The following is a 27,221-nucleotide window of genomic DNA, read 5'->3' as shown; positions in this document are numbered from 1 at the left end:
CTAATAGTATACTCTCCTACAGTAACATCAAACTTCAGCTTCAAAGACTGAAGCAATTTGTGGAACAATAGATTAGAAGAATTTGACATTGATTCTTACAAATCCATTTTTATGGGAAGAGTTATTGATAAATGCCTCATTAAATATGGTTAGTTGAAAATATTTGGTAGATGAATTATATGTAGTTAACTAATACTTGAATTTTCTTTTTTCTTTGCTTATTTCTTTTACAATATATTATATGTGGTTACCATATATAGCTTTCTTTTATTCCTTCAAAAACTAAATGTTTGCATCCCTGCATAATAATTTTCTATATATATTTGAGTATTTTTATATAGGCTTTAATATTTTTACAATGAATGTGGATAAATTATCGACATTCACTCTCAAAACGACGTCATTTGTCATTTTGAGTTGAAAAATGAAAAAATTATAACGAGAAAGATTATTATAATCCTGAAATAAATAGTAATTATAAAAATACCTTAATTTTCGCTCTAAAATAACATAATTTTGAACTTAATATAAATAATTTATTTACATTGACCGCAGAAAAAATAAATCCATTTATATATAAGTATATGTTTTTATGTATTAACCCGAATTATACAGTTCAAAGCGATGATGCACAACTAAAGATCTAGTAATCCAATACCCTAACATGATTAATAATCGGGCAGGTCTGATAATATTAGGACAAACAATCAGAGATGCGCATCCAAAAAATAATGTCATGCTTGTACAATTTTGAAAAATTAAAATAAAATAAGCCACGTCATTTTGTACATGCAGTAAAGCACAGACACATATATACAGGACAGTCATAGTCAAATCTAACGAGAATCCCTTCCTATCAAATGGTGGGATAAAGTTGTACCAAAGATTCAATGCATCCCACCAATGAAAATATTACATGTCAGTTAATATTTTTTTTTCTGTCAAATTTTTTTTCTCTCATCTGATGTGTAAAGTCTCTCATTCATGAGATGAACGGAATCTAAGTACAGCAGTAATACTAAAGATTTGTTCCAAATGGTGGTAGCTCAGTTGACACATGATAGCTAAGCAGGTGGGGATGAGAACATGTGTTCGAATCTCCTTCCCCAGTACCACTTTTGGAAAGAGTGTAAAACCTTAATCTGTACCCACCCCGAATCAGATAAGTTGCAAAAAAGAATCAACCAATTGAAATATTAAAAAAAAGAAAGAAAAAGAATCCCTTCTAATCAAAACCAACACACACACTCCCATCATCTCCTGTTACAGAAAAAGAAAAAAAGAAACCCTTGTTTTGCTTCCATTGCAGCACAGCACACACCCAAACCCTCATGCCTTGTCGGCGAACCAACCCAACCCATTGAGCTCGCAGAAACCTGGCCTCTATGTCAGTCAACTCCGAACTTTAGAGTGCTTTCGAGCTCTATTTTTGTTTTTTTGTTTTTCACTATTTTTGCTGATTTTGGGGGATCACTGAGGGTTTCATGTACTGTTTTGGGGGTTTGGAACTGAGAGAGATTGTTATTTTGTTTTTGTAGCAATTAAATTATGTACGTGGTACCTCCACCTCAGCGATCGAATCCGGGTTCAGGATCCGGTGATTTGCGGGTTTACCAAGCATGGAAGGGTAGTAATGTGAGTTTTGGTTGTGGATTTTATTTCTTTGGTTATTTCTTTCGATTTATTTATTATTTTTAATGGGATTTTGCTTATCAATTTGTTATTGGGTTTGTTACGATTCTGTTCTAAAAATACTCTCTCTTTCTTTTTTTATTCCCTGATTGTTTAATGTTTTTTCTTTTAATTTGTGGTGGAATTCAGTTTTATCGTAAGGGGAAAGTTACATGAAAAATGAAAATGACTGGTGAGGTGAAAATGATACCCATTGATTTGATTAATGAGGATTCATGTCTTTAAGGCTGCTGTTTCAGTTAGGTTCGGAAGCAGCATTAGTAAAATGACCTATGATGGTGACCTTTTATTAGTTTTGTTTGTTTAGTTGTTTTGTGGAGTTTAAGCTAGTTTGTTTCGAGTACTAATTTACACTTGGGTCATCAACATTTTTTGTTGCTTTTTGGTCCTCTTTGATTTATCTGGTGAAGTATATATCCACAACTTCAATAATTTCATGCTTCCTCAAATATGCTGAGAAAATCAGAAATCCTGCTATCTTTGAGTAACTTAACTAAAATGAAGCAATCTGAATATCAGTTTCCTTTGTCAGGTTGCGTTAGTAACGAGAATTGTTGGGGCTTAATATGTGAAATTTTTGGAACAGAAATTAAATTTGAATTAACAGATTTGTATGTGCTTTTGCTGTTGAGCTGGCATTTTCTATGTTGTAATATCTGAACGTTGAATCTTTGTATTAAATACATAGCATACATAAAGTTACCTAAATACCATTGTAACTGTTTCTTGATTTTGCAGAGTCACTTGATAAATCTTAATTTTTTTCAGAATTCAGACCTGAAAATTTTGGAAATGCAATAATAAAATGAGGTTATGACAAGGATAGTGGATTGATTGGCCAAACGATTTAGTTGGGAAGTAAATGTAATTGCTAGTTATTTTGTCAAGATGATATATTGAATTTTGGCTGAACCCTTGTCACTGAATTTTGACAGTACCGACTGACATAAATTATTTTGGCAAATTCTTTATATTGCGAGTTAAAAGTGTTTTCCGAGTTTATATCTCATATTTTCTTTTCAAAATTCCACAGAATTCTTCTAGTGATTTTGTAATAATGTAGACACATTAATTTTTTTCATCCCTTTCCTGCAGAAATTTTTTCTTCAGGGCAGGTTCATATTTGGTCCAGATGTAAGATCGTTGGCCCTGACGTTTTCTTTTATCATTGTTCCTGTTGCAGTTTTCTGTGTCTTTGTTGCCAGAAAACTGTTAGATGATTTTTCTGATCACTTGGGGATAACCATAATGGCCGTTGCTGTTGTATTCACAATTTATGTGAGCTCCTTTCTCTCTCATACACACAGATACACACACAGTTTTTTTTTTTTTTTTTTTCTTTTTCACTCTATTTTCAACAGCTTTGATAAGACACTTTGTTTATAATCATGAGAAGCATTGCCTTATGTTGCAACTCACAGACACTTGTTTGAAGTAAGCTAGAATCTGGATTTTGGTTAACTTCTGAAATAAATACAACTTGGTTGATGCCCTTTCTATTTTTCAGCTGCTTACTTGAATGATAACTAAAACAAAACTAGCCATATGAAACTAATATGTTAAAAGGAGTGCAGCTAACACAATTAACAAAATATGGAATCAACAGCTAAACCAAATTATGGGATGCTGTCATTTTGTTTAGATTGAAGAAAATATTTTATTTAGGGAAACAAAGATTACAAAGAGAAGATGGATTGGACATCCTCCTCCTTAATTAAACCAATAATCTAGCTGTAGAAGTCTTTTTGAAAAATTCCATAAATTTGATGGCTATGAGAAGCCATGGATACAATATATTCCATATGAAGTATAAGGATGATGATTTCCCCTTAAGTATCCAAGTATTTATAGCTAACTAGAGATACCAAATGTCAGCATTTATAGCACACTGTGATAAAATTTTACTGTCCTTTCTTTTTCCAAAACCTTTTAACTTAATTGAAGATAAACTGCTCCAAGCAATGGGGTTCTGAGAAATCACTTTTACTAAGGCGTGTGCTATATAAGGAAGGGGATGGGATGTAGAGGATCAACTCATGTCGGTAGGAGGGAAGAATGGGAAATAAAGAGGGATGTTCATGTTGATAATCTGGAGCACCACCAAATCCTGAGCTAGCAAGCAATGGTGGGAGGAGGTGGGAATTTGGTTGTGGGAAATGAGAATATAGGAGGGAAGAGTAGGAAATGTGAGGGCAGTCAGGAATTGAGTGGAAAAGTGTTGGAGGTTTGCTGGTCCCTCAAAGCACCTGCCGTATCTTTTCTTGTGTTCGAAGAGTGGGTGACGGGAGTAATCACTCACTGTTAATACCATCTCTGCGATGAACTGATATCATCTAATATCAGATTCAGTAGGAAATTCTGAGTGGAAAATTGAGTAAAACATTGCTGTCATCAGCACACAATAAAACAGTTCCAAGATTCATCAAACACCTAAAAAATCCCTCTACATTTTGATGATATACAGGAAATTCTGAATATGCAGTTGTTTCTGAATTAGCAGTTAGAACAGTACATTATACATCTATTAGGAGACAAAGCTTTCGTAGGTCTACCATCTACAATCCTGCAATAAACTACTGGCTGTAATTCTATTGTGGATTCTCTAAATGAAGGACCGGACTTCAGAAGGAGCTCTGGGTTTCCAAAAGGACTTCTCCAGAAAGTGTTTCTCTCTATTTGCAGAATATGTAAGAACATGGAAGGACTTATGTTTGGTATCTGAAACGGAATCTGTAACATTAATGTATAAGCTGTCCGTGCACGGGCTTTGAAATTGATATAAACTTATTAGGGTGTTATTGGTTTAGAGACAGTGTACAAATTCAGCCCAAAAGGATGGAAATACAATAGAAAAAGAAGAAACACTGCAGAAACTTTGAGGGTCCTGCTTCCTCCCATTCGGATACCTTTCTCTCTTCTATCCTACCACTCTATCAAATTTCCACTACCTCTTACTAGGGGTGTAAATGGGCTAGGCCGGCCTACAAGGGCCTACGGCCTAGCCTATATATTAGGCCAGACTTGGCCTATTATAAGTAGTAAAATAGAATAGGCCTAGGCTTTTAAAAAAACCTATTTAGAAAATAGGTCATAGGCTTTTTTATACATGTCGGGCCTATAAGCCTACAGGCCGGCTTATATCATATTATTTATTTAAAATATAATAAATAAAATTATTATTTAATAATTTTGAATAATAAAATAATAATATTTTAGTTATTCGTTTAATTGTTGAATGTTTAATAGGCTTAAACAGGCTTAGGCCAAGACTTTTATTTTTTGAATATAGGTCAGGCCAGACTTGTAATTTGGAGCCTACACAGGCTAATAGGCCGGGCCATACCCAATGTTTTTTACACAGGCTTGACCTATTTAAGCCAAAGCCTAGTCTAGCCCAGCCCATTTACATCTCTTACACTCCCCTCACTATTTAATAGAAAAGAAGGAAAAAGTTTTGAGAGAAATTCTTTGAATATTATGTTACTGACTAAAATTGCCTCAGATTATTATAGTGAAGGCTTTTATAGATGCAAATGTTAACCGCCTGTATAACTCACTGTCTGACTCAACAAGAGTCAGATAATTATCCTAACAGTCTATTCTAACAGACTAACAAAACTATTCTAACAAACTAGCTTTCATAGCGGTAGACAGAACAGTATCATATTAACATGCTCTTAACACAGTTGAATCCTGCTCTCACCCAATATCTTTGTGCCATGCGTCCATTCTATTATGCTGGAGGTCCTCAACTTCAATATTCTTCTTGACTTCTGTTAAAATATCTAAAGATGTTGTATAATATTAAAATTATATCTTAATACAATTTAGAGTATTCTACAGGATATCTTAGGATTAATTTCCTTGTTTCTTTATTTTTCATGGTTTGTTTCCTTATTTTAGGAGTCCCCTATTTAGTATAAATATGAACTAATGCTTTGTCCTTTGTAATAATATCACTCACCTGGTAACAAATTGTAGAATATGTAGAATATTCTAGATAGTAATTTATTGATGTAGTTAGTAGTTGTATATTTAGTTGGTAGTTGTATATTTATTGATGTAGTTGGTGGTTGTATATTTATTAAAGTAGTTGAGGTAGTTGGATGTACTCAATATAAAAAAGACCCATTGGTTCTCTCAATGAATCAAGAAAGTATTATTTAGACAAAACCATAGTAGTTAAAAGCGCCGCTAAAGCGGCGCTACCCGCAACGTTTGCGGGTTGCGGTGGTCGACCACGAGGAAAAACTCCGCACCGCACCGGAAAGGGATCGCGTCTGTAGCGGCCGTAATAGCGGAGGAAATCACGTCTGTCGCGTCTGTTTCGAAAAAATCACGGCTGAAATAGAGCTCTCCTCTCTCTCTTCTGAGTTACAAAGACGGAGACGAGAAGAAACGCACGTGACTTGTCCTTTGAATCTGATATGTATTATAATATATTTTCCAAGACTTTTTACTTTATAAAATGGAGAGCTTTCTCTCTCTTCTGAGTTCTTTTGAGTTTTGACTGACATACTTTTTACTTTATATTTTTGCTTTTTTTTTTCTTGCGTCCTATTTTGATTTTCTTTTCCAGGTTTTTTTATTTTATTTTTTTGGCTGCTTCCCCTTTTTTTGGGTTTTCTTTTTTACCTAATCTGAGTTCTTTTGACCGACATGCAGAAACTGAAAAGTTATTTTGTTTTTTATGAGTAGATATAGCCAAAAGCTGGACCTTTTTGACCGACATATTTTTTATCCTATCAGCTTCTCTACTTTTTTGACCACATATTTTTGTATCCGATCATATATATATATATATATAGATAAAATATATATTTTTATATATTATCTACCTTTTTGACCGACAAACTTTTGTATCCTATCATATATATATATATCCTATCTTATCAGATATTACAATTACAATCATCTTTTCTCTACCTTTTTGACCGATATTTTTTTTTTTATCATATATATATATATATATCGGATATATCTTCTCAGATATTACAACTACGATCATATTTTTTTGTATCGGATATATATACTCAATATTACAACTAATCTTCTTAGATATTATAACTACAATCATATTTTTTGTATCCGATATATATATATATATACTCAGATTAGTATATTTTTTTGTATCCGATATATATATACTCAGATATTACAACTAATCTTCTCATATATTACAACTACAATCAGATTTTTTTGTATCCGATATATATATATGTGACCAACAAATTATTATTTAACAGAGTCTCCTCTCTTCTTATCTCTTATTCATTTGAAGGGCTTTCTCTTTTGACTGGAAATCATCTCTTCTCTATTCCTAGGTAATGTTCTTTATTTATTTATTTATTTGCTTTTTTTTTTTCTAGCGTCCTATTTTAATTTTCTTTTCCAGGTTTTTTTATTTTATTTTTTTGGCTTCTTCCCCTTTTTTTGGGTTTTCTTTTTTACCTCTTCCGTTTTTTTTTTGACCTATTTTTTTCTAGCCTCCTAATCTTTTTGTCTGACAAAAAAATAAAAAGATCATTATTGCTATGTTGTCTAGTGATATACATTATATTGAAGATGACAACGATGATATGTGGTCCCTAGATAGAAAAATAACAAAATTGAGATTAGCTTTTTTGCATTCCTATCCTGATTTGTGGTCCCGGCGACAAAAAAAATTAAAATTTATTTTAGCTTTTTTCTGATTTCTATTTTATTTTTTGTTTGCCTCTATAATTATAAATATAGCTAGTGATGGCATCCAACAACAGCACACAAGAATCTCCTTCTTCTTGTGCTTTGGTTAAACCCCCGGGTCCTTATCGTGATATAGCATGGCAATGGAATTCCTTGAAGGATATCAATAATAAAAGAAACGTGACATGTGACTTCTGTCAGAAGACAACAACAGGTGGAATTACCAGGGCTAAATTACACCAGATGGGGATAAAGGGAGATGTAGAGCCATGTAAGAAAACCCCAAGAAGTAAAACATGCTTTGAAGGAAGCGTATGAGAAGAAGCTAGTTGATAAAAATGCTTCCCTAAATGAGCTACAAGAAGATGATGACGAGCTTGAAGATGTGGAAGAAATCCATAACCTTAGAACTAGAAAAAAGGGAGTAACACCCAGTAGTGATTCCTCTATTGTTGTTGCCAAGAAAGGCAAGACTGTGAAAGGTCCCATGGACTTCTTTTGAAAAAACCAGAAGACAACATCAAGAACATCAAGTTAGGGAAAAGGCAAACAAGCATCAATGATGCTTGTGATAAAGAAGCTAGAGCAAGAACAATTCAATATATTGAGAGGTTTTTAGTAACGAATGAGATACCTTTCAATGTTGTACGCTCGAGAAGTTTTAGGTTGATGGTTGAAGCAATAGGGAGCTATGGTCCTCATTTGAAGGTTCCATCTTATTATGAATGTAGAGTTACACTCTTTCAAAAAGAGTTAGAGTATACAAAGCAATTACTGAAGGAGCATGAGATAGAGAGAGTAAATTATGGATGTTCTATTATGTCTGACGGATGGACAGATAAGAAGGGTAGAACTTTGATTAATTTCTTGGTGAATTGTCCATCAGGAACTATGTTTGTTAAGAGTGTTGATGCTTCTTTGTATATGAAGACTGGTGAGAAATTACATCAACTTCTTGACACTTTTGTGATGGAGATTGGTGAACAAAATTTTGTTCAAGTGGTGACCGACAACGGAAGCAATTATGTTTTGGCTGGTAAGAGACAATAAACTCATTCAATTCTTAATATTTCAATTTATTTGTGACTCATTTTCTTAATTAAGTTTATGCTTGTGATGTTAGGAAAACGTTTACAAGCGAAGAGACGTCATTTGTTTTGGACTGCATGTGCTGCACATTGCTTGGACTTGATGCTAGAAGACATTGGAAAGCTTGATCGAGTAAAGAGGACAATAAAAAGAGGCATAACCTAGTAGGTTTCATTTATAATCATTCATTGGCATTGAACACTATGCGGAAGTTCACAAGCAAAACAGAATTGGTGAGGCACGGAGTGACAAGGTTTGCCACCACATTCTTGACATTACAAAGATTGTATAAGCAGAAAAACAACCTCCGAAGGATGTTCACTTCTGATGAGTGGTCAAAGTCTAAGACAGCCAAAGACCCTAAGGGGGCGTTTGGTTGAGGATAAATTTTTTGAATACTAGGGAAATAGAATTGATAGGGAAATGGTAAGAAAGTGAGATAGATAGAAAAATGTAAAAAAAAGTTGTTTGGTGGGGAAAAATTTTACTGGAAAAATTAGGTAACTTTTAGAAAATGTATGTTTGGTTGGAGGTAAGATATAGATGGGAAAATAATCTGAAATGACAAAAATACCCCTGAGTTTAAATCCTATCTTCACTCTCTTGCCTTTTCAGAGGGTATAAAGGGTGTGAAAATTTTCGATGAACAATGCTTTTCCCAGCTTTTAACAAATACCCACCTCAGAAAACGCATTCTAAACAGTAAGGATAGATGGCTTTCTATGACAAAAATTAGAAAGCCATGCAAATTGAATAGCTGGCTTTCTGAGTAAATTTCTTTCAACCAAACAAGACATTTCAAAAAGCCTTATTGCATTTGCATAGGAAACTTGTAAAAAGAGGCTAGCCAAACGCCCCCTAAGGGGAAAAGGGCAACTGATATAGCACTCAATACATCTTTTTGGAATGATGTTGTTTATTGTCTTAAGGCTATGGGGCCTCTTGTGGGTGTGTTGAGGATGGTTGATAATGAAAAAAAGCCAGCAATGGGTTACATTTATGAAGCAATGGATAGGGCCAAAGAAGCAATTCAAAATGCATTTCGTGGAATTGGAAAGGAAGACAAGTATAAAGAGATTTTAGCTATCATTGATAGAAGATGGGATTGTCAACTTTATCATCCTTTGCATGCAACTGGGCATTATCTTAACCCTCAATATTTTTATTCTAATCCAAAGCTTGATGAAGATTTAGAAGTGGTTATGCTTCGAGAGACTAACTACCAATGAGAATGAGATGGACCAGGTCATGGATGAATTGGAATTATATAAGAAAGCTCAGGGTCTCTTTGGCATGGACTCGGCCAAAAGACAAAGGGATAAAGTGTCTCTTCGTAAGTTTTTGATCACTTTAAGCTTTTATTATTACAATTTATTTAACTAGTCATATTATTTGGTTATTATATTTTGTATTACAGTTCAATGGTGGGGGACATATGGAACACAAACAAAAGCACTGAAAAAAATTGCCATTAAAGTATTGAGTCTGACTTGCAGCTCTTTAGGATGTGAGCGCAATTGGAGTATTTTTGAGCATGTAAGTATATGCTCAATGGTTTTATTTTATAGAGCTTCATAACGAATTGTTAAACTAATATTTATTTGTTAATTATCAAATAGATTCATTCCAAGAGGCGAAGTAGACTTGAGCATCAGAAGTTGCAGGACTTGGTCTATATTAAATATAACCAAACTCTTAAACACCGATTTGACAGTCGTGATCTGATTGATCCCATTCTCCTAAATGGTATTGATGAAAGCAATGAATGGTTGATAGGAGATATGGGTGGAGATGGGGAACATAATGAGAATGAAGTTGTATTTGAGGGTGATAACTTGACCTGGGGTGTAGTTCCAAATGTAACTAATGTTGATGAACCTGTAGTTTACACTAGACAGCAGACAAGGTCCACTACTTTGCCTTCAAGCTCTAAAGGAGAAACTGAAGGACTTGAAGATGTGCCAGAACAATTGTATAATATAGACACTAGTGACAGTGAGGCTGAAACAGACTCTGGTGATGATGGAATTGAAGATTCTGATTAGTTCTTTTTGACATTTGAATATGGAAACGAAATGGAATTATGGAATATGTTTTGGATATTGTTATGTTTTGGATATTGACAATATTTAGATCTTTTAATTGGCTACTTGGAATTCCTATTTGTTTTGGAGCAATTCTTTATTATTATTGATTGATTTTTATTTTTTAGCAAATATATATATATGGTGTATCTAGGTTATGTTAATACATTCCACTATTTCCGCTATTTCTGCAACCGCAACCCGCTATAGCGTTTTTCAGGGTTGGCCGCAACGGGCCGCAATCCGCTTTTAACTACTATGGACAAAACACTTCTTCCACTTCTTCTTTTCTTCATGTATTAAGAGCTGGTTATATTCCAGTCTCTTCTCCGTTCTCATTTATTTTTAAGTCATTTTCCTATTCTTTTTTTTTTTCGTTTTAGCCACTGCCCAACCCAGAATCCTTACCTAGACACCTCCAACCACGAAACCAAGGCCACCATTAGGTTCAGAACAAAATTCCGAGCCAGCCCACAGAAGACCCGTAGCAGTACTGTTCATTACTGTAGCAATTACTGTTTCACTGTGGCCAAGATTGCTCTCATTCATTGACTTTGGCGAGCAACCCTCTTCCTGTTTTGAGGGTCAAAATCGTATTTGGAGGAACTTTTTTTCTGGGTACTTGTTAAAAAGCCATGGATGCTGAAAATTCTGAAATTTTGTCTGGAACCTCACCCCTTCCCAACTCTTCGTCTTCTAGAGACAACCCAACAATGCAGATCACCAATCACCGTTTAAATGGTAGGAACTATGTGCAATGGTGTCAATCTGTTAAGTTGTTTATCCAGGCTAAAGGGAAGATGGGGTATCTTGACGGAAAAAGGTAAAACCAGCATAATGTGAACCTGGTTATGATGCTTGGGTGACTGAAAATGCTTTAGTCATGACATGGCTGACTAATTCTATGGAACCAGATATCAGTCAAACTTATTTATTTCTTGATACAGCTCAAGAAATTTGGGAAGCTGTTAAAGAATATTACTCTGACCTGGGCAATGCATCTCAGGCTTTTGATCTCAACACCAAGGTGAAAGAATTACGCCAAGGAGGGATGACTGTTACTGAATACTTCCTTGCTCTAAAAACATTGTGGCAAGAGTTGGATCTTTATGATAAAGCAGACCTTCAAGGTTTAGAAGCTAATGCAAGGTTCAAAAATTATATAGAGAAAAGGCGTCTATGATTTTCTTGTTGGCCTTAATTCTGATCTGGATGATGTTCGTGGAAGAATATTGGGGCAAAACCCATTACCTTCCCTTGCTACTGCTTTTTCTGAAGTATGAAGGGAGGAGCTTCGCCGAAAAGTAATGTTGGGTGATAAGGACTCTAAGTCCTCTGATGGGCCTGCCCTTATAGCAAAGAATATTGTTCGTCTTTCTGGGGACTCAAAACGATCTGACCGTTGGTGTTCTCATTGCAATAAGGGTGGTCACACCCGTGAAAAATGTTGGGAAATTCATGGAAAACCACCAAACTGGAAACCAAAAGGACAGAACAAGAATCATGCTAATCAAGTATCTTCCGAAGATAAAGGGTAGGTGTCTCATGTCCCTTCAAACCTTGATGATGTTTTCCTCTCTAAGGCCCAGTATGAGCAATTTCAGAAACTAATATCTCAACCTGCCGAGGCAACTAGTCATGTTGCTCAAAAAGGTATGGCATTCCATGTTGAACGTAGTAATCGTTGGATTCTTGATTCAGGGGCCTCTGATCACATGACAGGTAATGCAACCTTATTTTTCTCCTATACCCCTTACTATCACCCGTCACGAATAAGAACAGCTGATGGGAATTTCTCCACTATTGTGGGGAAGGGATCCATTAAACTTTCTTAGCATATTATTTTGAATTCAGTCCTTCATGTTCCCTCTCTTACCTGTAACCTCATCTCAATTAGCAAACTTACTACTGAGTTGCATTGTGTTGCTAAGTTCTCTACAAATGCTTGTACCTTTCAGGAACAGGACTCGAGGACGATGATTGGCAGTGCTAGAGAGGAAGAAGGGCTCTACTATTTTAAAGAGGATCCTTGTGAAAGGAGGATTTTTCGAACCACTCTATGTTTATCAGATGACTGTAATGATGTTTTGTTATGGCATCGTAGGTTAGGACACCCAAATTTTGTCTATCTTCAGAAGTTATTCCCGAACTTGTTCATCAATAAAAAGCCAAGTTCCCTTCTTTGTGATATTTGTCAGCTTGCAAAGCATTCTCGTGCCACTTATTCTCCTAAAAAATATCATGAATCTTCTCCCTTTACATTGATTCATAGTGATATTTGGGGACCTGCTCGTGAAAAAAATGTCTCGCGTGCTCGTTGGTTTATTACTTTCATTGATGATCATTCTAGGGTATGTTGGGTATACCTCTTGAAAGATAAGTCTGATGCGGCATCCACCTTTAAAAACTTTCATGCTATGATTCAAACTCAATTCCAGACCTCTATCAAAATTCTGCGAACAGACAATGGTACTTGTTATTAGAATAAGAAAGTGAAGTGAAGAGATCTTTATTACCACAAAGATGATGAGTAGCACCTGAGTCTATTATCCAGGGTCCAAGAGATGATTGATAAAAACAAGCAACATGATTACCAGTGTCTTGAGTAGGATGCTGAGAAGAAACCTTCTTGAGAAGTGCCTCATAGTCGGCACTTGAAAGAGTTACTAATCCAGTTGAAGGTGGCGTAACATCAGTTTGAGCAAATTTGGCAGACGGTGGCTTCAAATGAGGGTACTTCCTATAGCAGCGTTCTTCAAAATGCCCAAGATGCTGGTAATAATTGCAACGAGGCCTCTGTCTGCGGCCACGTCTGCGACCGCGTCCACTGTTCCAATTGGAATCACTGGCCCGAGAAAAGAATGGAGATGGGGTAGTACCAGAGATGATGCCAGTCGTGTTTTTGGACGCATTATTTGAGCCCTCCATCACAAAATAAAAGGAGATGGCCAGAAAATAGCAAAGAACTACAAGAAAGCAAGAAATCGCGCAAAAACGTTGCACAAAAGTGTCCAAACAGCGGGCTTTTCACTGATATCTTTCAAACGGATGGGACCCAGAACGAACGGGGACCAGATCTGGAAAGAGGGTGAGGAGGCGAGCAAGATGGTGGTGGGCCGGCCTGGAACGGTGGCCGGACAGTGGCTCACGCGCCGGAACAGTGGTTCGGCCGCCGGAGACTTCCACCGGCGCGTGGCGGCGCGTGGATGCTCCGATCAACACGCGCCTTGGACAGACAGGGTCGCCTCCTTGAGCCGCTCCTGATCGCGTGGTGGTTGGTCGAAAAAGTCGCCGGAAAAGTAGTCTGATGGCGGTGAACAGTGGCGGACGGTGGTTTTGTGGCGGTTTCCGGCGATGAACGGAGGCTGACGATCTTTTTCCTGATGATACGAGGTTGAGGACAAGAAATTTGTGACTAAATAAGGGTTAGGTGTGAAAGGATGGTTGCCGGTATGATGCACGGCAGTAAAAAGAAAGGAAAAGATATATATGCGGAAGCAGAGCCCTCAGATCGAGAGCTCTGATACCAAATTGAATCTGAAATATATTGTATATTCAAGTGTGTAAGTCTGTACAAGGAGACTCTCTATTTATAGAGACTAAAAGACCTAATGGGATGACCTAATAGGCCAAGCCCACAATCTAGACTATTCTAATAATAATAAATTAATATTATTTCTAACATGTTAAGAACCTTGGGATACACCACCCCAAAAGTTAGCTCAAAGGGTGGGAGTGCCCAAGGCCTTATAAACTCCACATTAGTTGCACATACAACCAATGTGGGACTATATATCTCAACACGCCCCCACACACAAGAGCCCATTGGGCTTGAAGAGTGGACAATGCAACAGGCCCAGCCTACCTTTGCTAAGAAACGCCACAAGAGAAAGTGGGGGGCAGCGAGGCTCTGATACCATGTTAAGAACCTTGGGATACACCACCCCAAAAGCTAGCTCAAAGGGTGGGAGTGCCCAAGGCCTTATAAACTCCACATTAGTTGAACATACAACCAATGTGGGACTATATATCTCAACAGTACTGAATATTTTAATTCTGTTCTTGGAGATTACCTAAACCAGCATGGAATTATTCATCAAAGTTCTTGTCCTAACACCCCTCAACAAAATGGGGTGGCTGAAAGGAAAAATAGACATCTAATTGGAGTTGCTCGAGCTCTCTTATTCACAATGCATGTCCCTAAATATCTGTGGGGAGAAGCCATCTTGACAGCCTCTTATCTTATTAATCGGATGCCTTCTCGGGTACTACATTTTCATTCTCCTTTATCCTGCATTACTAAATCTTTTCCTTCTTTCAATGCTCTTTCTTCTTTTCTTCCCAAAATATTTGGCTGTCTGGTTTTTGTGCATATTCCTCCACTTCAAAGGTCTAAACGTGACCCTAAATCCATAAGATGTGTCTTCGTAGGATATTCCCCTAATCAAAAAGGTTATAAGTGTTACTCACCTTCCCTCCGTAAGGTTTTTGTTTCCATGGATGTTACCTTTTATGAGACACAATCCTTTTTTTCCCTGACTTCTCTTCAGGGGGAGTCTATTGGTCTTGGTATGGATGAAGATAAGCCTGGGAAACCAAATGATGTTGCTGTCTTACCTTGGCCTTTGGAAACAGGGGGAGTTATTGGGAAGGAAACAGGGGCAGCAACTATACCTGAATCTAATGATCCTCCTGGTAAATGGGGAAAATGTTACAGCAGACGCAAAACACATGAAGATACTCTAGACTGCCAGGATCCTGACTCGAGTCCTTGTTCCAGCAACCCACTTGAATGTACTAGTACAATCAACATTGATATGCCTATTGCTCTTCGGAAAGGTACTAGATCTTGCACTGATCATCCTATTTCTCATTATATCTCATATGAAAAGTTGTCTCCACGTGTTCGTGCTTTCAACACTATGTTAGATAGTACCAAGATACCCAAAAATATCCAAGAAGCACTTGATGACCCAAAATGAAGGAATGCAGTATTAGAAGAAATGGATGCACTTACAAAAAATGGAACATGGGAGTTTGTGACATTACCTAGAGGAAAGAAAACTGTTGGTTGCAAGTGGGTGTTCACAATAAAATTCAATGCAGACAATAGCATCAATAGGTATAAGGCCATATTAGTTGCTAAGGGATTTACTCAGACTCATGGGATAGATTATGAAGAAAAGAAGAAGTGGAAGAAGTGTTTTATCTGAATAATACTTTCTTGATTCATTGAGAGACCCAATGGGTCCTTTTTATATTGAGTACATCCAACTACCTCAACTACTTTAATAAATATACAACCACCAACTACATCAATAAATATACAACTACCAACTAAATATACAACTACCAACTACATCAATAAATACTATCTAGAATATTCTACATATTCTACAGTCCCCCTCAAGTTGGGAGATATATATTGATCATTTCCAACTTGCTGATCAAATTCTCAAAGGTCGGCTTAAGTAATCCTTTGGTGAGGATATCCGCCGTCTGTTCCTTGGTAGGTATATATGTCAAGCATACACTACCGTCTTCTAATTTCTCTTTGATAAAGTGACGATCAACTTCCACATGTTTTGTTCTGTCATGATGAACAGGATTTTGAGCAATGCTGACAGCAGCCTTATTATCACAATATAATCTGATAGGTAGGGAATAAGAGATCTTCAACTCCTCCAGAAGCCTTTGTAACCAAATTCCTTCACAAATACAATGGGCTAGAGCCCGAAATTCCGCTTCTGCACTGCTTCTTGCAATAACAGTTTGTTTCTTACTTCTCCAGGTCACAAGGTTTCCCCAGACATAAGTACAATATCCTGAAGTAGATCTTCGGTCCATTGCAGAGCCAGCCCAGTCTGCATCAGTATAGATTTCAATCATCCTTTTGTGCCCTTTTTTAAAGAAAAATCCTCGACCAGGGGTATTTTTGAGGTATTTGAGAATTCTATAAACAACACTAAGGTGTTTTTCCTTAAGAGAATGCATGAATTGGCTAACCATGCTCACAGCAAAAGCAATATCAGGACGAGTGTGAGACAAATAGATTAATTTTCCCACTAGTCTCTGGTACTGCTCCCTATCAACATCTTCCCCGTCCTCAACTCCCATCTTGATATTAGCTTCAATTGGAGTCTCTGCCGGCTTGCACCCAAGCATACCTGTTTCTTGCAACAGGTCTAGAATGTATTTTTTCTGAGTTAAAGAAATTCCTTCCTTACTCCGAGCAATTTCCATGCCAAGGAAATATTTGAGAGATCCAAGATCCTTTAGTTCAAACTGGTCAGCTAAATATTTTTTTAAAGAAGTTATCTCCTCGCTATCATTACCAGTGACAATTATGTCATCAACATAAACGATCAGAATAGCAATTCTTCCTTTGTCGGAGTGTTTAAAAAATAAAGTGTGATCAGTCTGAGCTTGGGTGAACCCTCTTCCCTTAACAGCTTGAGTAAATTTCCCAAACCATTCTCTGGGAGATTGTTTAAGTCCATAGAGAGACTTCTGCAAATTGCACACAGAACCATCCCCTTTTTCAAAACCAGGAGGTGGATCCATGTAAACTTCCTCATGGAGATCACCATTCAATAAGGCATTCTTAACATCTAACTGTTGCAATGGCCAATCAAGGTTGGCGGCAAGAGATAGCAGAACGCGGATAGTGTTAAGTTTGGCAACAGGAGCAAATGTCTCCTGATAACCTATCCCATGAGTCTGAGTAAATCCCTTAGCAACTAATCTGGCCTTGTACCTATTGATGCTATTGTCTGCATTGAATTTTATTGTGAACACCCACTTGCAACCAACAGTTTTCTTTCCTTTAGGTAATGTCACAAACTCCCATGTTCCATTTTTTGTAAGTGCATCCATTTCTTCTAATACTGCATTCCTCCATTTTGGGTCATCAAGTGCTTCTTGGATATTTTTGGGTATCCTGGTACTATCTAACATAGTGTTGAAAGCACGAAAACCTGGAGACAACTTTTCATATGAGATATAATGGGAAATAGGATGAGCAGTGCAAGATCTAGTACCTTTCCGAAGAGCAATAGGCATATCAACGTTGGGTGTACTAGTACATTCAAGTGGGTTGCTGGAACAAGGACTCGAGTCAGGATCCTGACAGTCTAGAGTATCTTCATGTGTTTTGCGCCTGCTGTAAAATTTTTCCCATTTACCAGTGGATGCTGCCTCAGACTTATCTTTTAAGAGATATACCTAACATACCCTAGAATGATCATCAATGAAAGTAATAAACCAACGAGCACCCGAGACATTTTTTTCACGAGCAGGTCCCCAAATATCATTATGAATCAATGTAAAGGGAGAAGATTCATGATATTTCTTAGGAGAATAAGTGACACGAGATTGCTTTGCAAGCTGACAAATATCACAAAGAAGGGAACTTGGCTTTTTATTGATAAATAAGTTCGGCAATAACTTCTGGAGATAAACAAAATTTGGGTGTCCCAACCTACGTTGCCATAACAAAACATCATTACAGTCATCTGATAAACATAGAGAGTGGTTCGAAAAAATCCTCTTTTCACAATGAACATCTGTAAAATAGTATAGCCCTTCTTCCTCTCTAGCACTGCCAATCATCTTCCCCGAGTCCTGTTCTTGAAAGATACAAGCATTTGCAGAGAACTTAGCAACACAATGCAACTCAGCAGTAAGTTTGCTAATAGAGATGAGATTACAAGTAAGAGAGGGAACATGAAGTACTGAGTTCAAAATAATATGCTCAGAAAGTTTAATGGATCCCTTTCCCGCAATAGTGGAGAAATTCCCATCAGCTGTTCTTATTCGTGACGGGTGATAGTAAGGGGTATAGGAGAAAAATAAGGATGCATTACCTGTCATGTGATCAGAGGCCCCTGAATCAAGGATCCAACGATTACTACGTTCAACATGGAATTCCATACCTTTTTGAGCAACATGACTAGTTGCCTCAGCAGGTTGAGACATCAATTTCTGAAAAGACGAATTTTCAAAATTTTCAACGTCCATGGTTTTCTAACAACAGGTACCCAGAAAAAAGTTCCTCCAAATACGATTTTGACCCTCAAAACAGGAAGAGGGTTGCTCGCAAAAATCAATGAATGAGAGCAATCTTGGTTTCAGTGAAACAATAATTGCTACAGTAATGAACAGTAATGAACAGTACTGCTACGGGTCTTCTGTGGGCTGGCTCAGAATCTTGTTCTGAACCTAACGGTGGCCTTGGTTTCGTGGTTGGAGGTGTCTAGGTAAGGATTCTGGCTTGGGCAGTGGCTAAAACGAAAAAAAAAAGGAATAGGAAAATGACTTAAAAATAAATCAGAACGGGAAAGAGACTGGAATATAACCAGCTCTTGATACCATGAAAAGAACCTTGGGATAGAAAAGAACCTTGGGATACACCACCCCAAAAGCTAGCTCAAAGGGTGGGAGTGCCCAAGACCTTATAAACTCGACATTAGTTGCACATACAACCAATGTGGGGCTATATATCTCAACACGCCCCCTCACATGAGAGCCCATTGGGCTTGAAGAGTGGACATGCAACAGGCCCAGCCTACCTGTGCTAAGAAACGCCACAAGAGAAAGTGGAGGGCGGCGGTGAGGCTCTGATACCATGAAGAAAAGAAGAAGTGGAAGGAAGTGTTTTATCTGAATAATACTTTCTTGATTCATTGAGAGACCCAATGGGTCCTTTTTATATTGAGTACATCCAACTACCTCAACTACTTTAATAAATATACAACCACCAACTACATCAATAAATATACAACTACCAACTACATCAATAAATACTATCTAGAATATTCTACATATTCTACAGATTATCAGGAGACATTTGCTCCTGTTGCCAAACTTAACACTATCCGCGTTCTGCTATCTCTTCCGCCAACCTTGATTGGCCATTGCAACAGTTAGATGTTAAGAATGCCTTCTTGAATGGTGATCTACATAAGGCAGTTTACATGGATCCACCTCCTCGTTTTGAAAAAGGGGATGGTTCTGTGTACAAGTTGCAGAAGTCTCTCTATGGACTTAAACAATCTCCTAGAGAATGGTTTGGGAAATTTACTCAAGCTGTTAAGGGAAGAGGGTTCACCCAAGCTCAGACTGATCACACTTTAATTTTTAAATACTCCGACAAAGGAAGAATTGCTATTCTGATCGTTTATGTTGATGACATAATTGTCACTCTTTAAAAAAATGTTTAGCTAACCAGTTTGAACTAAAAGATCTTGGATCTCTCAAATATTTCCTTGGCATGGAAATTGCTCGGAGTAAGGAAGGAATTTCTTTAACTCAGAAAAAATACATTCTAGACCTGTTGCAAGAAACAGGTATGCTTGGGTGCAAGCCGGCAGAGACTCCAATTGAAGCTAATATCAAGATGGGAGTTGAGGACGGGGAAGATGTTGATAGGGAGCAGTACTAGAGACTAGTGGGGAAATTAATCTATTTGTCTCACACGTTCTGATATTGCTTTTGCTGTGAGCATGGTTAGCCATTCATGCATTCTCCTAAGGAAAAACACCTTAATGTTGTTTATTGAAGACGGTAGTGTATGCTTGACATATATACCTACCAAGGAACATACGACATATATCCTCACCAAAGGATTACTTAAGTCGACCTTTGAGAATTTGATCAGCAAGTTGGGAATGATCAATATATATCTCCCAACTTGAGGGGGGAGTGTAGAATATGTAGAATATTCTAGATAGTATTTATTGATGTAATTAGTAGTTGTATATTTATTGATGTAGTTGGTGGTTGTATATTTATTAAAGTAGTTGAGGTAGTTGGATGTATTCAATATAAAAAGGACCCATTGGGTCTCTCAATGAATCAAGAAAGTATTATTCAGACAAAATACTTCTTCCACTTCTTCTTTTCTTCACAAATAATATCCAATATATATTTTTCTCTCTATCTCTTTTCTATACCTAAAAACCTATAATTTCAACATGGTATTAGAGTGGTACCATCCTCCGTGATGTGTCTTGTCACTTTTCCACCGTTGAGTTCCATGAATTTCGAAACTATAAGTTAACTACCTTTTTTGTCCACCTTCTCAATAGTTTTTTCCATTGCATTTTAGGCAAACATCGGTTGCCGTTTCTTTATCGTGTCATCTCTCCGACAATGTTTTCTTAATCATAAATTATTTCTCACTGCCATCTTGCTATTCCGGAAGCAGTCCTGCATTTTCTAACCACTGTTCGCGATTTTTTCAATCACTAAGAAATTCCTGTGACTTTTTTAGCTACCTAGAAAATTTTCTAGCAACTTCCTTGGTCGGTGACCATAAGATCTGGCGGATGTCCTCATGTCCAGCAAATTCTCGATGGACTCATTGTCATCCAGCAAGTAATGCGCTCATAGTAGCCAAATCTTTGCGTCCTTGATCGTCTTCTCCGACAACCGAAATTTTTTTATGCCGAGACTTTCGGTCTATGATATGTATATTTAAATCTCATTAAAGAGACGAGCTCATCCATCGAACACACGTCTAGAAGCCTCTGAACCAGCCCTCATGCATGCAGATGCACGTGGCAACGTGTGTGAGCTCCGTTCTGTCAACTTCGTCGTTGACTAGACTTTGGAGCCTGTTCGTTTCGTCTACTTTGTAGCTTGTTTACCTTGAGCTCTCCGATTTTTCACTATTCATTATGCATTTTATCTCGGTTTTCGCATTTTGGTTTGACCCATGGCTGACCCATCCTTTTGTGTTCGTTTGATCCACCACTCCTTCTGTCTAGCATGCCCACACTATCCACTTGTCAGATTTGGGCATTTTGTATCGTTGTTTGTCTCTTTTCCAATGCCAGCATAGCATTGAGGGGGAAAAATTTGAAAGTTTCGCTCAAGCCTTGTTTGATTATTTCAGTTGCTACTCGGTTTCGTTAGTCTTTTCCCTAGATACAGCTTGGTCTCATCAGTCTTTCTCCTAGTTGCTGTTTGGCCCCATTGGATCGTCTTAATTTTAGTCTGGCCCTATCGAATCGTTTCTTTTGCTGCGTAACTCTATCAGTCTTTGTCCTAGATACAACTTTGACTTGTAAGGATTTGTCCCAATTTTTGTCTAGCCCCGGTGGATCATCATAGATGCTGCTTGTCCTCGTTGGTCTCAGTCCTAGATGATGCCTGGCTTGGCCCCGTCAGTCCTTCTTTCAGATGCAGCCTTGCCCCATTAGAAGTTTTTCCCAGCTACAGATCACTTTCTTAGAGTCTTATTCTGGGTAAGTCACTCGGGTTTCCATGTATACATAGGGAAAGCCGTGTGCAATGAAAAATGCAAGCACGGCTTGGGGAGGGATTTTAAAACAAATTATAATCTCCCCAAGGAGTGATGTCCCATTTTTTATTGTTTAATTGTATTTGGTCTTTGGTTGGGTTGAATATGTTGGACAGGTGGCTTCAATACGCAAGAGGGGGAGGGGGGGGGGGGGTGAATTTAGTTTTACAAAATCTTTTCGCAAAGTACCTCCTTTGATTTTTTTAAGACTACTTCTTCAATAAAATGATTTAATAAGGAAATGTCTAATTGTAAAAGCAAGTGTAGTGATCAACAAAGTAAGCAAGCGAATATATAAAGACAATCTAAGATGCAATTTTAATACTTAAATAAAGAGATTAAGGTTAGAGAAATTGCAAACTAGATGTTTTCTGGTTCGGTCACCACCATCGTGACCTACGTCCAGACTGAAGCCGCTCGATCAATTCTTTTCACTAACTATCAAGCTTGAGGGTGCTTAACAAACCACTACAACTTTTCAAGACTTCGGGCTCTTGATGCCTTACACTTTTTCACTCCAAATTTTCTTAGGAATTTGGTAACCTCTCAAATATAGGGTTCACTCCCCTCTCAAATCAAGAAGTAATATTGAGGTGATTAGAAGTGGCTAAGTACTCTCAAAGTACAGATTGAACAAATTGAAGAACTAAGAGATGTATAACTTCAAAGGAAAGATGAGCTCAAGTGTATGCAATGATTAAAGTAAGTAATTAATGAGCAATAAAAGGCTAGCAAGAGTAATAAAGCTTCAATAAATGATCTAGGGTCGTGTACAGTTCATCCCAGCTGATGTGGGTATTTATAATGACACCTCCTATGAAAACTAGTCGTTTCTAGTCGTTTATAGCCGTTGTAATCTGTACATATCCGGATATTTGTCGGGCACATATCCGGATATTGTATATCCGGATATTCTTGGTTCTATATCCGCACATTGGATATCCGGATATTCAAAGTGGAATATCCGGATATTTCATAGCAACAACCTTTTTGTACGAGTTCTGAGTTTCTACTCTTTCCAAATGATTTTTATGACGTGTAATGCATGTTATTGGTTATGGAAATTATCTAGAAAAGTTTGTATCACATAGGTACTTCTTCCAAACCAATATTGTACATATGAAACCATTTGTCTTGACTTTTCTTTTAAGGATGCATGCTTTTGAAATATATGATTGATGAATGACCTTGAGCTCATGCAATGCTTTGTATCTATACATCTTTACACATTTATCCTAAGTCCTAAATAAGTATACCATTTGAGATTCTGGACTTGGATTGATGCTCGAGACTTGGTGCATGCTTTCACATTTGCTTTTTGGATATTGCTTCGTCTTTGAATCATTCCTCTTTGTTATCATCAAAACCATGTTGTCGTGGAATCAAGTATACGTTGTATCCACATCATCATTTTGATTCATCAGAATATTTGGAAATGGTGGTTGGTTCAATTTGAATATGTTAATCTCCCCAAGCCCATGTTGTGAAATGGTGAAATCCCATATTGGTTAGGAATGAATTATGTGAGGGCCATATAAGTGGAAGGACCCATGAACTCAACTCCTACATTGTGGTGGATTGTTGCTTTGCCCATTGATAGTGGTCTTCCCACCATTGGCTCCTCCTATCCTCCTAACAATTTCCTCATTGCTTCCTTCATTATCCCCGAAACATAATCCCTTGCTCCTCACCTTGAAGGAAATGCTCAAGAAATTCCACCAAATCACATTTGGTTTGAGTCAACTCCAGCATTGCTACCAAATCAAAGAGCAACCTCTCAACACCTTTGCGGTTTCGAGAATCCTCTCCACAGCATGTTTCCTCTGCATTGAAATATTGCTTAACGTTGATCAGCCACGAGTAAGATTCTCTTTTGAATTTTGGAATCATCTTTATTTCAATCCTATAGCTCCTAGAAGAGCTTTGGTCCTAGTTAATAGAAACTAGCACGAGAATTGGGAATTGGGAAAATACAGAGGATGAGACGAATCTTGATTAAATCTTTATTGATGAATTCCTCCCCTCATAGAACATAGAACTAGAGGTGTCCAAAATAACCAAAAAATTGAACCGAACCGAACCGCTCTTAAAATAACTGGTTTTTAAAGAACCAGTTCATGAACCGAACCGGTTTTTAGAACCAGTTTAAGAACCAAATCATTTTGAACCAAACCGAACCGTTTCCGAACCGAACCAAATTGATTTTTATAACTTTAATTTTTAAGTTTTTTTCTTTTCAAAAGAGGGTCGACCCGAACAGGTTCTGAACCGAACTGAACCGTTTGCAACCGAACCGAACCAGTTTTGAACCGAACCAAACCACTTCCGAACCGAACCATTTAAACCAATTCGGTTCGGTTTTTCAAAAAATCTGGTTCGGTTCGACCCATGCACATCCCTACAGAGAACATATGAGTTTCCTATTAAGTGAGGTGGAAAATTACAAAGACTCTTTCTCAATGACCATAACTAACTAATTCTGTCGGTATTTCCCTAACTACCCCTATTAACCCTTTGTCTCGTGACTAACTAGGCCTAACCAACAGAAAGCTGGCCATAAACAGGGTGTTCCTAACAGGGGGCTGACCATAATGAGGGCAAAAGCTTGAGTTTACTTGGACAGTGATTGATGATGTCATAATAGCCCAATATGCGTGAGTGTCTTGCCAATTTGTCGGTGGTTTAGGGTGTCAAAGGTGGGAGATCTTAGAAGACTAAAGATGCTGAGATATACGAGCTTAATTACTATTGAGAATTTTCTTAAGGCTCATAAACCATCAACATGTCCTATGACTTGTGTGATGCTACGATTAGGTTGAGTTACTTTAGGTGGACTATCTTTGTATCATTGGGAGGGACATATAAAAAAATAGAATTCTCTGGAGTGTATGGAATATAGAATCTTTGTTTGTATCTTTTTATTTTCCTCTTGAAAACTCTTTTGGAACATGGATTACTAGCTGCCAAAATGGAAAGGTTTTCTTCACTATCATTGATTTTTTGGATGGCAGTGGTCATTTTCTGTATAAACATTAATATATATTCTTTGCAACCTTATGCTGATGCTTTAATCTTTCCAGGTGCTAGTTCTTCTCTTGTTAACATCTGGCCGAGACCCTGGCATAATTCCACGCAATGCACATCCTCCCGAGCCAGAAGGTTTTGAAGGTAGTCTAGATGTTGCAGCTGGTCAAACTCCTCAATTGCGGTTGCCTCGCATTAAGGAGGTTGAGGTCAACGGAATTACTGTTAAGGTGAAGTATTGTGATACTTGCATGCTCTACAGGCCTCCTCGGTGCTCTCACTGCTCAATTTGTAATAATTGTGTAGAACGGTTTGATCACCATTGCCCCTGGGTTGGGCAGTGCATTGGGCTGGTAAGTTGTACCTTTTGTTTTCCGAAGTTGATTTTTGATTGTTAATCTGGTCTGCAGAATGTTGTATTCTGGGTGAGTAGTTTCTGTCAGTTGTGAGAGTGAAAGAGATGGGTATTTTTTTTAGCTTAGAACTTGTTGAGATGTTGCATATTTTTGTAGATGGGCTCTGCTGGAAAAACTAGCATGCTTTAGAATTTTTTTAATTATAAATACTATTATTTCCATAATTTAGTTTGGGCTGCTTGAGTAAAATAAAAAATTCATCATCAGTAAATTGTGTTAAATATGATTTTACTTTCATGTTTATTATAGTTGGCAATGCATAATAATGTGAAGTTGAAGAACAATCCAGCTCATAAATGGAGACTTAATGGGTATATATTGTCCTTAATTCTAATTCTCTTTTGGAAAATTTCCTTTCAAACATATCCTGTATAGTTTGTGCTTAATATGATTTTATGGGTTAACAAATGCTGTATAGTGATTTAAGGAAAATTTTCTGAGTTTCAACTTGGAAATCTTAGGTTCAATCTTGTTGGGATGAGGTGGGGCGTCGTGATTAATTAATTATTGAAAGGAGATATGCTACCCGCTTATGTGTAGCTTCCGGAAAAAAAAAAAAGACAACGTTATACTGCAAGTCTTTTTACTTTCGTGAGAAAATTTCAGATTTTAGGTTGAATTGAATTCAGACTTCATAAAAAGATGTTCATCTTCTTTCTGGTTTGATGACTTTCCAGTTATCATTTGCTACATGTCATTCTTGAATATGTTGTGTATCTGAATGTTTGCGCAATTTTTATGCAGCGTAATTATCGCTTCTTCTTGATGTTTGTCTTCTCAACTACGCTACTTTGTATATATGTTTTCGCATTTTGTTGGGTCTATATTAGAAGAATTATGGAGTCAGAGGAGACATCAATTTGGAAGGCAATGATCAAAACACCTGCCTCCATAATATTAATTATTTACACCTTCATAGCGATGTGGTTTGTTGGTGGTCTTACTGCCTTTCATTTATATCTGATAAGTACAAATCAGGTGATTACTGTTCTTTTTAAATCATTACATGCTTTAAAAATAAGCTAGCGATCCTAATGAGTTTATAACTACATATTTGTGTCTATCGCTCTTGCAGACTACGTATGAGAACTTCAGATACAGATATGATCGACGTGCCAACCCATATAACAAAGGAGTGATCAATAATTTTAAAGAGATATTCTGCACTAACATTCCCCAATCAAAGAACAATTTCAGGGTAAAGGTGCCAATGGAACCAGCATTACCTGCTCGAGCAGTGGGTGGAGGCGGCTTTATGAGCCCAAGTATGGGAAAAGCTGTTGAGGACATAGAGATGGGTAGGAAAACAGTGTGGAGCGACATGGGAACTGGCATCGATCATTCTGAAGGTCAATTAAACGAACGCTTAGCTATAAAGGATGGAGAGTTTGGTGAATTGTCTCCAGAAATTAGGACAACAGTAGATGACATAGGTGATCGTGCCGGAATACATCCCAGGAGATCTAGCTGGGGAAGAAAAAGTGGAAGCTGGGAAATGTCCCCTGAAGTTCTTGCTTTGGCAGCCAGGGTTGGGGAACCAAGTCCTGTGGGTGGAGGTAGCAGCAGTTTGAGCACTGAGAACAGGCATGCATAGCCACTGAAATGAATAGCCTGGCCAAGGATTTTATTGGCAGTAATTAAAAGATAACACTTGTCATGTGGTAACTCTACAGGAAAAGTAATTATATTTGCAACGTTGGGGGTGAAAAAGCTTTGCAGGGTGTTTGTTAGTGTTTGTTGTTTTAGCCATTCTGCTTCTAGGAAGGAATTGTTTTGGTGTTATGGGAGTGTGAGCTTTTCTTTGCCTGATGTTGTATTACGCTTACCATTTTAACTACCCTTTGCATATGTGAAAGTAGCTACTGCTCTCTCTCTCTCTGAGTGGCCGTGTCTTTCCTTTGCCACTCATCTCTGATGCTTGAATTG

The 27,221-nt window shown here is 37.5% G+C and overlaps 1 protein-coding gene across 2 annotated transcripts; it reads left to right on the top strand.

The window, feature by feature from the left end:
- Positions 1 to 1,238: 1,238 nt before the first annotated feature.
- LOC133287969 (probable protein S-acyltransferase 7) lies at positions 1,239 to 26,961 on the top strand. 2 transcript variants are annotated; one of them, XM_061485670.1, is made up of 7 exons: positions 1,239 to 1,387; positions 1,539 to 1,635; positions 2,788 to 2,970; positions 24,936 to 25,232; positions 26,040 to 26,273; positions 26,371 to 26,644; positions 26,702 to 26,961. In XM_061485670.1, exons 2-7 carry the CDS (start codon positions 1,549 to 1,551, stop codon positions 26,887 to 26,889), a joined length of 1,263 nt encoding a protein of 420 aa, XP_061341654.1. In that variant the 5' UTR covers positions 1,239 to 1,387; positions 1,539 to 1,548; the 3' UTR covers positions 26,890 to 26,961. The 2 variants fall into 2 exon arrangements, with proteins under 2 accessions (XP_061341654.1, XP_061341653.1); XM_061485669.1 differs by having other exon boundaries at positions 26,371 to 26,961.
- Positions 26,962 to 27,221: the final 260 nt, after the last annotated feature.

Source organism: Gastrolobium bilobum, unplaced genomic scaffold (assembly GCF_033153095.1).
Source record: "Gastrolobium bilobum isolate Gb01-03AN ecotype WA unplaced genomic scaffold, APGP_CSIRO_Gbil_v1 utg74334, whole genome shotgun sequence".
NCBI classification, from domain to species: Eukaryota; Viridiplantae; Streptophyta; class Magnoliopsida; order Fabales; family Fabaceae; genus Gastrolobium; species Gastrolobium bilobum.
The sequence above is the reverse complement of the archived record's forward strand: the minus strand, read 5'-3'. Positions and strand labels throughout refer to the sequence as shown.

Coding starts and splice junctions, on each gene's coding strand:
- LOC133287969 (XM_061485669.1), top strand. CDS start 1,549: ATGTACGTGGTACCTCCACCTCAGCGATCGAATCCGGGTTCAGGATCC. Junction 2,971..24,935: donor CTGTTGTATTCACAATTTAT/GTGAGCTCCTTT, acceptor TAATCTTTCCAG/GTGCTAGTTCTTCTCTTGTT. Junction 26,274..26,370: donor ATCTGATAAGTACAAATCAG/GTGATTACTGTT, acceptor TCGCTCTTGCAG/ACTACGTATGAGAACTTCAG.